This window comes from Babylonia areolata, chromosome 28, assembly GCF_041734735.1.
Source record: "Babylonia areolata isolate BAREFJ2019XMU chromosome 28, ASM4173473v1, whole genome shotgun sequence".
Lineage (NCBI taxonomy): Eukaryota > Metazoa > Mollusca > Gastropoda > Neogastropoda > Buccinidae > Babylonia > Babylonia areolata.
In genome coordinates, this window is record NC_134903.1 from 3,564,416 (window position 1) to 3,578,226 (window position 13,811).

The window sequence follows — 13,811 nt, forward strand, 5'->3', positions numbered from 1 at the left end:
CACAAAGAAGCTGCATCAATTAATCCCTTGACTGCTGCTAATTAGTACGCTCACTGAGGAAGGGCTATCAACTCACTGGGGCTCAATGCTCAGCTTTTATCACAGATTGACGTAAGCTTACAGTTTGGCCAACATCAAAGTGAGAACCGCATGATTTCTCCACTGCAATGGGAAATCATTTACAGCTTCGTGAAGGAATATGACTCTCAAACTAGGGGGCAAAACTGCACTGGTTCTCAGTCCCACTGCAGCCTTGGGGGCAAACTGGCCTTTGGGGAACCATCCCAACGCTGACTGTCCTAAAACCCTCTTAGGCTTGAAAGAGTGGTCATCTTAACTCACTCCGGACGAATAGTTTTCTCCCTTGCATTTTCCTACAGACAACCCATTTGTTAGGGTTAGGAAAAAACACACAAAAAATATGAAACATAAAGTAACTGAATGAAACTCACTGTACTTGTCCCACTGGCCCCTCTCCTCACGTCATGTGAACGCCCACCACCCTCCCTCTTCACTGCTCTCAGAAGCTGAGTCACTATCAGTATCTCCTTGCTGGTAGCTTTCTTCACTGCAGATACTTTACTCAACGTCTTCATCATCCTCGTCGATGTCGAAACCTTCAGTTTGAAGCATTTCAATCACTTCAGCAGTGGTAAAAGCCACTGTCATGATCTAGTTTGCTCCAAAAATTTCCACTTGTATCACCTGCGATGCCAGTTACGTCAGGAACGCTATAGCGTTCCATCGTCCGGAATGAGTTAAGACTTTAGACACAACTGACTGTCATGCAGCACCTCACTGAGAAAAGACAGAGCTTACAAGTCAGGATATCAGTCACCACTCTTTGTCTGGACGTCCTCCACTTCACACTGCATTTCCTTTGTTCAGTAAGATCAATGACACCACTGAAAGGAACACAGAAAGTAGTATGTATGATTGTCAGTCATGTCCGACTATGACCATCAGAACAGCAGAGGAGGCCACTGCTGTCCTGACGATCTAGGCCAGAATTTGATTATAGTGGAGAGTGTCTTGCCCAGGTTACATCCCCACTCTCTCGGCTAAGAGGACAGTCAGCGTTGGGGATGGTTCCCAAAGGCCAACTGACTCCCAAGGCTGCAGCACTAAGACCCAGCACCATTTTGCCTAGGCCTTCACAAAATACTAAGCTGTAAATGATTTCACACTGCAATGGAAAAACCATTGATAATACAGCTCTCACTTTGCTGTTGGCCCAACTGTAAACTTTTGTCAATCTGTGATATAAGCAAAAAGTAACTGCACTTCAAACCCATGCAACACAGATCCCCTCATTTCTCACAGGGCCAGCAATCAAGGGGTTAATATGCGATCTGCTCGCTAGTCAAATCCATGGCACCACTATCTCATGCCTCCATGGATACCGAGGCACTGTCAAGGGGATATAAATGTGATCTGCTGCTCACTGGCCAAATCCATGGCACCGCTGTCCCCTGTCAGTCTCCCTGGATACAGAGGCAGTGGCAAGGGTTATGCAATCTGCTGCTCGCTGATTATGCGACCTTTATCTCGTGGCTCCATGGATACAGAGGCAATGTCAAGGGGTCAAGCCACCTGCTGCTCGCTGATTATGCGACCTTTATCTCGTGGCTCCATGGATACAGAGGCAATGTCAAGGGGTCAAGCCACCTGCTGCTCGCTGATTATGCGACCTTTATCTCGTGTCTCCATGGATACAGAGGCAATGTCAAGGGGTCATGCCATCTGCTGCTCACTGGCCAAATCCACAGCACCACTCTCCTGCGTCTCCATGGATACAGAGGCACCACTGTCCAATCCCCCGGCCAGGGGTGGGGGAGGAGGAGGAGGAGGAGGAGGGGGACCCAGACTGTGCGAGATGAGGACGTGGTGCTGAGCATCCTCCATGCTGCCGAACTGCTGGTCACACATGCTGCACATGTACACAGTCGCCTCCCCTTGTCCCCCCTCCTCCCCTTCTCCTTGCCCCTCCCCGCTCTCCACAGGGAACTGGCTCCCTGCAGCCTGTGAAGAGGAGGTGGGGGGGAAGTTCTGGAAAACCAGCGTCTCTTCACCCTTGTTGGGCTGTTGCTGCTGCTGCTGCACCATCTCCACCGTGTTGCTGTCAATGTCCAGTTTGCTTCCATCCTCCAGCACCAGGTCTGTGGGATGCAGGAGGGTCTCGGCCTGCAAGAACTGGACGCTGGAGAGGTCCAGGATGTTGTGATGGCCCCCCTCCGTCTCGATCACCACCACGTCCTGCTTCACAAGCTCTGGCGGAAGCAGCAGCGTCTGCGTGTGGCCGAACCCGTCACTGAGCACCAGCTGGTGTGAGGGTCCTGCTGTCTGTTGCAGCAAGGCTTCTGACTGGAAGGTCTCCTCGGAGATCAAACTCTGGGTGCCGGATATGATCTGAGACTGGCTGGCGCTGGCCAGCGTCTCTTCCATCACGCCCGACTGTGAGTCCTTCAGCTGGAGGAGGTCTAACGTCTGAGAACCGTTGCGGCCGGAAACTACGCTGCCGCTCGGCTGGCTTCCGGGCCTGAGCTCATCCAGACAGTTCCCAGCACTTGTCACCACAATGGCCTGGTGATGGGAGTCGTCCGTTCCGGAACCTTCCATGTCCTCGGTGCCATTCCTGTCCACCTCACCCATCTTCTTCGCCCGTCCTGTTGAGCCCAGTCCTTGTTGTTGCTGTGCGAGGGCCAGCAAGGCCTTGTGGTCCTCGGTGCCTGGGATGGTGGTGGTGGTGGAGGGGGTTTGGGCGGTGGCGGTGGTGTTGTTCTGGATGGGGATGACGGTGATGGTGGCGTCTTTGCCGAAGCCATGGTGGACGACGTTGATGTGCTGACCAGGGGGAAGGTCCACCAGGCTGACCGGCTGACCAGCCACAATGCTCACCGCCTGTCACACAACACACTGTTTATTTCATGACTGACAGCCACAATGTTCACCACCTGTCACACACCACACTGTTTATTTCATGACTGATGGCGGCAATAGCCCGAGTGGATATTAAAGTGTTGGACTTTCAATCTGAGGTTCTCCATCTTCGCTGACTAACGGCGCCTGTTTGGTTTACAAAAGGTGAAGATTTTTCCACATCTCCCAGGTCAACATATGTGCAGACATGTGCCTGAAATCCCTTCGTGTGTATGTGTATGCAAGCAGAAGATCAAATATACACGTTAAAGATCCTGTAATCCATGTCAGCGTTCGGTGGATTGTGGAAACAAGAACATACCCAGCATTCACAACCCTGAAAATGCAGTAACGCTGCCTACAATGAGGGTTAAAATTGATCATACATGTAGAAACCCACTCGCGTACATACGAGTGAACGTGGGAGTTGCAGCCCATGAACGAAGAAGAAGAAGAATTTCATGACAGAGACAGACTCCAGGCTGGTTTATTCTGTCTATACACAGGTACAGAATATAATAATTAAGTAGACAGATGTTAAACTGTTGAACACACACACAGGTACAGAAATTACTGCTGGGCATAAGCACTGCTCCTGACTAGGAAGGAAAGAAAAAAAACCTCAAAGGAAGGAAAGTAAAAATAATATAAAATTTCAAGAATTCAAAAATATTAATAATACATATTAAAAAGAAAAGCAAGAAAAAACAAACATGCGCAATATAGTGAAAGAATATTATGGAGATAATGTTAATAACAAGTGTATCACACATGATCTCAATGTTCTATATTAAGTGTACCTGTATTGTGTATGTGCACTGATGTGTAAGCGTGTGCTATGAGTATCAATTGTTCTATAATAACAAGGTGACGTCGTTAAACATGAAGTAAGGTAACACTGAATTTTTTCTCAAGGCCTGACTAAGCGCGTTGGGTTACGCTGCTGGTCAGGCATCTGCTTGGCAGATGTGGTGTAGCGTATATGGATTTGTCCGAACGCAGTGACGCCTCCTTGAGCTACTGAAACTGAAACTGAATGTGGTGTGATATGATACAATGTGATATGGCGGGTTATACTCCAGCAATGTACATATATATATATATATATATATATACACTCCAGCAATATATATATATATATATATATATATATAGATAGATATATACAGAGATATATATGTAGATATAGATATATGTGTGTGTGTGTGTGTGTGTGTTATCTGTCTGTCTGTTCCATTTGTTCATGCATGTATTTTTCCCTTTGCCTTTGAAACAGTGACTGTGAAATGTGCTTGCAATAAATAGTTTAGACAAACCTCCCCCCCCCCCCCCCCCCAGTTCAGTTCAGTTACTTAAGGGGGCATCACCGTGTTCTGACAAACGCTACAAAACGCTACACCACATCTGCTGGGCATATGCCTGACCCGCACCATCACCCAATGTGCTTACAAGTGTATACACGGAACAAAACTGGAAATAAAAATGTTTATTTAGAAAAAATAAATTATGAAACAAATATCTATTCTAAAGAATAAAGAAATTAAATATAAATGTAGCCGTGTACCGAGTGGTTACTGAAGGGGTACGGCACAAAAGACTTAACTAAATATGATTAATTGAAGGATAGACAAGATCCCACGCACAGGCCAGGAACATATAGAGGCCAGTCACAAATGGGGTTTTCTATTGGTTTATTTACAATATTCTAAAAGAAGAAGACTAAGAAGAAGAAATAATGAGAAGAAGACAACTAGGAGAAGACTATGAGAAGAACTAAAAGAGAAGAAGACTAGAAGAGAACTAGTCTAAGAGAAGACAATGAGAAGAAGACAGTGCCTGGAATGACATAAACAAATGTCATTAGTACAACATGTCAACACAAGTGAACAGTAAAGCACATGTATACATACTACATGGAAAGACTATCACTCGGGTTTGGGATACGCAACAACATAATGCATATGTGTGAAGACCAAACGCTGACATCAAATGACATTTCTAATACATTTAAATAGTGCAGTTAAAGTGATTGAAGCGATTAATCCAACACTATCTTGTAATCACAACAGCAGAATACTACACACATCTTAGAGTACTGAGAATCAGTGAAACACTGTAACAGTACAATTGATATCAGCATGTAAAATAATACACAAGTAATAAACAAGATAATAGAATCAGTGGCTTTGATATTATACTGGCAAACTGATAGACCAGATAGTAAGTGAAGAACCACCATGGCTTAACCATTAAGTGGTGAATGAACTTTACGCACTCACTAGAACATTCTGGAACAAACTGTGTCGAGAGACGTCACTGACAGTGACGTTAAGAATCAAATGGAACACTGCTCCATGCAGATGACGACATGGCAATTATTTAGATCAGTCATAGCTGATCTGTGACTAACTTGTCAAAGCAATAACTGAACAAAGAATTAACTGAACAAAGCAATAACTGAACATACTCATATAAACACAAGTACTGTGTCGAATAATACAACTTACAAATCAACACATTCTACACACTAGTACTTACAGCGATACGTAGCGAGGTGTCAGCTGTTGTGGGGACACACACGACACACTGCCCGCGACACAGCAAGAGAGAGAGAGCAGGCTCTGGTCAGATGACTGACCAGGTATGAAATGACCACTCATCATTCACTGTGCCAATTTATGCAAGTTTAGCGGACCGCAAAGTGCGTCACGTGTGCTTGCAAGCAGATCGTCACTAATCACGGAGAATCCGATGACAATTGTGTTTGTTTAAAGGTGTTCAGTGATAGATTTCTAAATGATTCCTGAACCGATTTACGTCGGATAAGTTGCAAAAGAAAGAGCTCAACACCTACTTTATAATGAGTATAAAATGAAGTGTTGATTATTTAAGATGAATTTATAATCTTAATTTAAGTCACCTGAACAGGGCCAGTTTTAACGAGCTCGTCGCTGAAAATTACAAACTGCGTTAAATCAGTTTCACGTAGGCAAACATAAATGGAATAGATTTAAAGATGGAATTAAGACGATTCTGCCAGTATATAATACTAGTAGTTTACTGATCTGACAAAAGAGCTATTAATTAAATACTGTGGAACAGAAACACAAGTTTGCTCTCAGCCAATGACGTATCGCGACGCGACACTGGTCTAGCAGTCAGCAGGTGGTCTGGCCAGGACAAAATGATGTAAGCGGAGTGACGTCACACATTCTGTGGCGGGTTATGAGGGAAAACTGTCGTCTGCTGTGGCTTGTGCGTGAATAGTGTTGGAGCAAGCATAGCGCGCTTGGTCACATAAAAAAAAAACATTCACAGTGAGCCGAGGCCAACAACAACACATGTGGAACAAGATAAATTCCACACAGCCAGTTTCATTTTTCATTTTTTTCAAGAACGCGTCACTACTTTTGGGCAAATCCACATACGTTGCAGCACATCTGCTAAGCAGACGCGCGACCAGCAGCGTAACTCAACATGCTTAGACAGGCCTTGAGTGCACGCATAATTTTTTTTTTTTTTTTTTTTTTTACCCAGACTTTCTTGGGTCGACCACCGTTTTATTTTGTATATAAATTCATTATTTTAATTTCAAAATATTTATTAAAAAAAAGAAAAAGAAAAAAAAAGAAGGAACAAAATAACAGCAACAAAAAGGATACAGTGAACCTAAGCAATCACACACACACACACACAAACAAACAAAAATCAAAAAACGTGACAATAATCAAAAGCAATACCCTGCATTCCATAACTATGTCATTGTTGTTTTTTTCCCCCACTTACATATAGATTTTTTTCTTTTTCCCTTTTCTTTAAGATTCATAAGGTATTATATAATATATCAATGTCTAATACTGAACTGCTGTTCAAAGATCAGTTGTAAAATAGACAGTGCATGCATAATGTGTTTGTGTACCTGTCAAGAGTGGATTTCTTCTGCAGATTTTTGCCAGAGGACAACACTTTTGCTGCCATGGGTTCTTTTTTCAGTGCGCCAAGTGCGTGCTGCACACAGGACCTCGGTTTATCGTCTCATCCGAACGACTGGACGCTCAGTTTGATTTTCCAGTCACACTTGGGAGAAAGGGCGAGAGTGGGATTCGAACCCACACCCTCAGGGACACTGTATTGGCAGTTAAGAGTCTTCACCAGAGGAAGGTGGCAGAATGGTTAAGACGCTCGTCTGTCAATACACAGAGTCTGTGAGGGTGCAGGTTTGAATCCCGATCTCGCTCTTTCTCCCAAGTTTGACTGGAAAATCAAACTGAGCATCTAGTCATTTGGACGAGACGATAAACTGAGCTCCAGTGTGCAGCACGCACTTGGCGCACTGAAAAAAAGAACCCATGGCAACGAGAGTTGTTCTCTGGTAAAATTCTGTAGAAGACATCCACTCTGGTAGGCCACCAATGATATAAGCATGCACTCAAGGCCCGAGTGTGTAGGGTTATGCTGCCCGTCAGGTATCTGCAGATGTGGTGAAGGGTATATGGCTTTGTCCGAACGCAGAGATGCCTCCTTGAGAAACTGCACTCTAGGCCTGACTAAACGCCTTGGGTTATGCTGCCTGACTAAACGCCTTGGGTTATGCCTGACTAAACACCTTGAGTTATGCTGCCTGACTAAACGCCTTGAGTTATGCTGCCTGACTAAACGCCTTGGGTTATGCTGCCTGACTAAACGCCTTGGGTTATGCTGCCTGACTAAACGCCTTGGGTTATGCTGCCTGACTAAACGCCTTGGGTTATGCTGCCTGACTAAACACCTTGGGTTATACTGATGACTAAACGCCTTGGGTTATGCTGCCTGACTAAACGCCTTGGGTTATGCTGATGACTAAACGCCTTGGGTTATAAACGCCTTGGGTTAAGCTGCCTGACTAAACGCCTTGGGTTATGCTGCCTGACTAAACGCCTTGGGTTATGCTGCCTGACTAAACACCTTGGGTTAAGCTGCCTGACTAAACACCTTGGGTTACGCTGCTGACTAAACGCCTTGAGTTACGCTGCCTGGCTAAACGCCTTGGGTTATGCTGCCCGTCAGGCATCTGCCGAGCAGATGTGGTGAAAGGTATGCGGCTTTGTCCGAACGCAGTGACGCCTCCATGGAACCGGAACCTCCTCAACCACAACACCTTTACCTGTACTCTCGCCTGCTGACCCCCTGCAGCCAGTCTCTGCTGCCAGACGAAGGTGCCGCCCTTGCAGCATTTTCCGTGGGCACGGAGCCTGGATTTGGACGCCATGGGCCGGCCACACTTGGTGCACATGAAAGGACTTTTGCCTGTCTTGGCCATGGTGTGAGTCATCAGATGCTGCCGCAGCTGGGTTTTCGTCTGCAACGACACGTTTTCCGAACGGCTTCAGTGTCACTATTGTCTGATTATTGTCAATGAATGAAAGAAAAGTAGTCTTTGATGTGTTGTTATTGCTGAAGGGAACGTAAAAAAAGCATATCTGGACAGTATATGAAAAAAAATACAAACACATACTGCTTGTTAAAATTGTACATGATTCAACAGAATCCATAAATAGTGTAAGAAAATAAAGAAAGAAAGAAAGAAAATCATGATTTAAGGTGGTTTCAGAATTTCATTAAACATGAAACATCCCACTTCACTACCCCTCCCCCCACCACCCCCTCCCACTCCTTCAGTTTTCCCCCTTCTTCTATCTCTCTTTCTAAACATCTCATTGTCCTCATCTCCCGATGTGCTCAACAGCCAAGCGCTCAACGCCCTGGACTTTCTTCTTCTTCTGCGTTTTATTGGGCTGCAACTCCCACGTTCACTCATATGCACACGAGTGGGCTTTTATGTGTATGACCGTTTTTACCCCGCCATGTAGGCAGCCATACTCCGTTTTCGGGGGTGTGCATGCTGGGTACGTTCTTGTTTCCATAACCCACCGAACGCTGACATGGATTACGGGATCTTTAACGTGCGTATTTGATCTTCTGCTTGCGTATACACACGAAGGGGGTTCAGGCACTAGCAGGTCTGCATATATGTTGACCTGGGAGATCGGAAAAATCTCCACCCTTTACCCACCAGGCGCCGTCACCGTGATTCGAACCCGGGACCCTCAGACTGACAGTCCAACGCTTTAACCACTTGGCTACTGCGCCCGTCACCCTGGACTTTCAAACTGAAGGCCCTGGGTTGGAATCCAAGCCTTTTGAAGAAGTGGACTATAACCAGTGGATAAAGTTACCTCAAGGACACTGTACTAGAAGATAATCGTCTTAACCATACTGCCACCTTCCTCCTTGTGTGTGTGTGTGTGTGTGTGTGTGTGTGTGTGTGTTGGTGCTCATGTATGTTTATATGTATTTGATCGTGCTTTCATATCTGTGAAACTGCATGTTTGTTGCATTTCTGTTATGCATGTGTGTGTGTGTGTGTGTGTGTGAACGTGTGTCTGCATGTTTTACTTTTATTTGCTTATTTATCATCTGTGTGTGTGTGTGTGTGTGTGTGTGTGCGTGCGTGTGCCTAGAGTTGACTTAATCAAGATTTTGCACCTTTTAAATATTATCATTATTATTAGTAGTAGTATTTTATGTATTTATCTATTATTTTATTTATTTATTTATTCAGTTTATTTTATTTTATTTATTTATTTTATTTTATTTTATTTTTTTGTTATTTTTTACTTTATTATTTTATTTTATTATTATTATTATTTTTATTTTTTTATTTTTTTTATTATTTTTTTCTCAAGGCCTAAGTGCGTTGGGCTACACTGCTGGTCAGGCATCTGCTTCGCAGACGTGGTGTAGCGTATATGGATTTGACCGAATGCAGTGATGTCTCCTTGAGCTACTGATACCGATACTAACACCTCCTTTTGAAGAAGTGGACTACAACCAGTGGGACCAGTTACCTCAAGGACACTGTACTGGCAGAGAGAAGCGTCTTGACCACTCTGGCGATGGGCGCAATAGCCGAGTGGTTAAAGCGTTGGACTTTCAGTCTGAGGGTCCCGGGTTCGAATCACGGTGACGGCACCTGGTGGGTAAAGGGTGGAGATTTTTACGATTTCCCAGGTCAACATATGTGCAGACCTGCTTAGTGCCTGAACCCCCTTCGTGTGTGTAAATGCAAGCAGAAGATCAAATACGCACGTTAAAGATCCTGTAATCCATGTCAGCGTTCGCTGGGTTATGGAAACAAGAACATACCCAGCATGCACACCCCCGAAAGCGGAGTATGGCTGCCTACATGGCGGGATAAAAACGGTCATGCACGTAAAAGCCCACACGTGTACATGCAAGTGAACGTGGGAGTTGCAGCCCACGACGGAAGAAGAAGAAGAAGAAGAAGACTCTTCTGGCATCACCCACCTTGTACTTCTTGTCGCACTCGGTGCAGCAGTGGGGGCGGCTGGCGCTGTGCACGAAGGCCACGTGGGTGGTCAGCATGGAGCGGAAGGAGAAGCCCCGCCCGCACTGACCGCACACGTGCGGCCGCTCCCCGCTGTGCTTGTTCAGGTGGTCCCGGTAGTTGGCCTGGCTGTTGTAGGCTGCCGGGCAGTGCGGGCACCGGAAGGCGTAGCTGTTTGTCACGGGGAATGAAGTATTGGAAGTTGGTTAGAAGGGCGTAGTAGTAGTGGTAGTGGTGCTATCAGTATTGCCATTATTGTTATGGGTGTTTTTGCTGTTGTTGTTTTTTAATTTGTAGTTGTTGTAGTAGTAGTAGCAGTTGTGCTATTACTACTGTGATGATTATTATTGTTATTGTTGTTTTTAAGTAGTAGTTGCAGTATTGTTATCATTATAATTATTTTTGGGTTGTTGTTTCTAGTAGTGGTAGCAGTAGTAGTAATAATGTTATTATCGTCATTATCATTGTTTTATTGTGTGTTTATTTTAAATAATAAATTAGTAGTATCATTAATTAATTATTATTGTTTATTTTTATCATTATTATCATTGTTATTGTTTCTTTCAGTCATAGTAGTAGTAAGAGCAGTAGTTGTAGTAGTACAGTATTGCTACACTTATCATTATTGCTGTTATTGGTTTCATTATCATTACTAGCAGTAGTAGTAGTAGTAATATTTTCATTGATACTTACATAGCGCCTATCTTCGATCACAGACCAACCTCTAATCACTTCACCAAACACAGACGGGCGCAGTAGCCGAGTGGTTAAAGCGTTGGACTGTCAATCTGAGGGTCCCGGGTTCGAATCATGGTGACGGCGCCTGGTGGGTAAAGGGTGGAGATTTTTACGATTTCCCAGGTCAACATATGTGCAGACCTGCTAGTGCCTGAACCCCCTTCGTGTGTATATGCAAGCAGAAGATCAAATACGCACATTAAAGATCCTGTAATCCATGTCAGCGTTCGATGGGTTATGGAAACAAGAACATACCCAGCATGCACACCCCTGAAAACGGAGTCTGGCTGCCTACATGGCGGGGTAAAAACGGTCATACACGTAAAAGCCCACTTGTGTGCATACGAGTGAACACAGAAGAAGAAGAAGAAGACTTCACCAAACACAGAGTAACTGGCACAACAGGCCACCTACCCGCCTGGGTACAGCCGACCGACAGCTGCCTTTAAGCGCTCATCATTCGTTTCCTGTGTCATCCAGTCGGACTTCAGTCATGTACAAACGTACATGTTAATGTGGATTTTTTTTTTTTTTTTAATATAAGAAAGTTGCCAGTGACAACCCTTTTTTTTTTTTTTTTTTTTTTTTACACGCATGCTAAGTCCATGCTGCACATAGGACCTTGCTTTATTGTCTCATCTCTTGGGTTTGTGTGTGTGTGTGTGTGTGTGTGTGTGTGTGTGTGTGTGTGTGTGTGTGTGTGTGTGTGTGTGTGTCCATGGAAACTAAAGCTGCCATCACCACCAAACCCCCCCACACACACAAACACACACACAAACACACACACAAACACATTTCTTTCTAATATCATTTAACGTGGAAAGACGTTAAACTTAAGACTACTACTACTACTACCACCACCACCACCACCACCACCCCCCCCCACACACACACACCACTCATCCACCTACCATCTATGAATCTTGGGTTTGTGTATCCTTGGAAACGTCCACACTGATATCAACACACACACACACACACACACACACAACACCAAAATCCCCCCCCCCCCCCCCCCCCCACACACACAAGCACACAGACACACACACTCACACACACAACACCAACACCCCCCTCCCCCCCCCCCCCCACACACACACACCCCCCCCCCACACACACACACAAAACAAACCCACCCCCCACCCCACACACACACATATACACCACTCAACCCGCCCCGGCCCCCACCTCACTGCTACCATGCCGTCTGTGCGTCTTGGGCTTGTGGGTGTGCATGGAAACTAAAGCTGACACCACCACCAAACCAACACACACACACACACACACACACACACACACACACCATCTGTGTGTCTTGGGCATGTGGGTGTGCATGGAAACTAAAGCTGACACCACCACCAAACCACACACACACACACACACACACACACACACCCACCATCTGTGTCTCTTGGGCTTGTGGGTGTGCATGGAAACTAAAGCTGACACCACCACCAAACCAACACACACAAACACACACACACACACACACACACACACACACCCACCCACCATCTGTGTCTCTTGGGCATGTAGGTGTGCATGGAAACTAAAGCTGATATTACCACCAAACCAACACACACACACACACACACACACACACACACACACACACACACCATCTGTGTGTCTTGGGCATGTGGGTGTGCATGGAAACTAAAGCTGACACCACCACCAAACCAACACACACACACACACCTACACACACACAGACAAACACACACACACACACACTCTCTCTCTCTCTCACACACACTACACACTCACCACTCAGCCACCCACCATCCATCCTAGGTTTGTGTGTGTGTGTGTGTCCATGGAAACAAACTAAAGCTGCCATCACCATCAAACACCGCCCCCCCCCTCCCCCCACCGCAGCACCGCTACCCTACCGTCTGTGCGTCTTGGGCTTGTGGGTGTCCATGTGGGCGCGCAGGGTGTTGGTCTGGAAGAAGCGCCAGCCACAGGTGGGGCACACGTGGCGCTTCTCCCCGCCGTGCCTCTGCAGGTGGGAGCGCAGGTAGCGCAGGTGGGCGAAGGTCTTGTGGCAGATCGGGCAGCTGTGTGACTGGCCCGAGTGCTTGGCCGCCATGTGGATCTGGGGGTGGAAGGGGAAGGGGGTGGTGTGGGTGGTAGTATAATAATAATAATAATAATAATAATGATAACATACATTCATATGGCGTCTTTTCTCTCATAAGAGCTCAGGGCGCTTTACATGAAAAAAGAAAAAAAAAAAATTTACAAAATGACATAAAATCATTCATGACCACTCATTTCTCAAATCCCCTGCCTGTTCTGATCTGACACACTTAGGATGCCACCTGCTAAGTCCCTGCTGACAACAATAATTGCTTCGTCACGGAGCCAGACTGACAGGCTGACAAAGGTCACAGACCACTGGGGGAACTTGAAGTTTTTTCTTGGGAGCACAGTGAACTGATGGTGATTTTTTTGGCAAACAGCGGTGTCTATCTGTCTATCTCAAAGTGGCGTTCAGCTGTCCACAAAGGCACCAAATCCTGTGAGGCCAACAGAATCGCTGCAGCAGAGCAACGCAGACAGGCCAGGAAAAGCAGTGCCAGCTAGTCCCCGACAGCCGCCACCATCCCCTGTCCACACTGCGTCAGAACCTTCCGGGCGCGGATTGGCCTGACCAGTCATCTGCGCACCCACAGAGCCCAACCCACCCACCTCCAGGATGACTAGATGGTCCTCGTCGATCCCGACGGATGAACCACACATCTGTCTATCTACCTACGCCTGT

General features: G+C 45.9%; 1 protein-coding gene across 1 annotated transcript in view; it reads right to left on the reverse strand.

Annotated features, from left to right (window-relative positions):
• Positions 1–1,635: 1,635 nt before the first annotated feature.
• The window catches only part of LOC143301930 (uncharacterized), a 21,720-nt gene continuing 9,544 nt past the window's right edge, over positions 1,636–13,811 (reverse strand). The window contains exons 5-8 of the mRNA XM_076616380.1: positions 12,937–13,142; positions 10,267–10,477; positions 8,063–8,257; positions 1,636–2,901 (exon numbers count right to left, since the gene is read on the reverse strand). Of these exons, the coding sequence (XP_076472495.1) occupies positions 1,735–2,901; positions 8,063–8,257; positions 10,267–10,477; positions 12,937–13,142 (1,779 nt within the window). The 3' untranslated portion in view covers positions 1,636–1,734. The remainder of the gene's footprint in view (positions 2,902–8,062; positions 8,258–10,266; positions 10,478–12,936; positions 13,143–13,811) is intronic.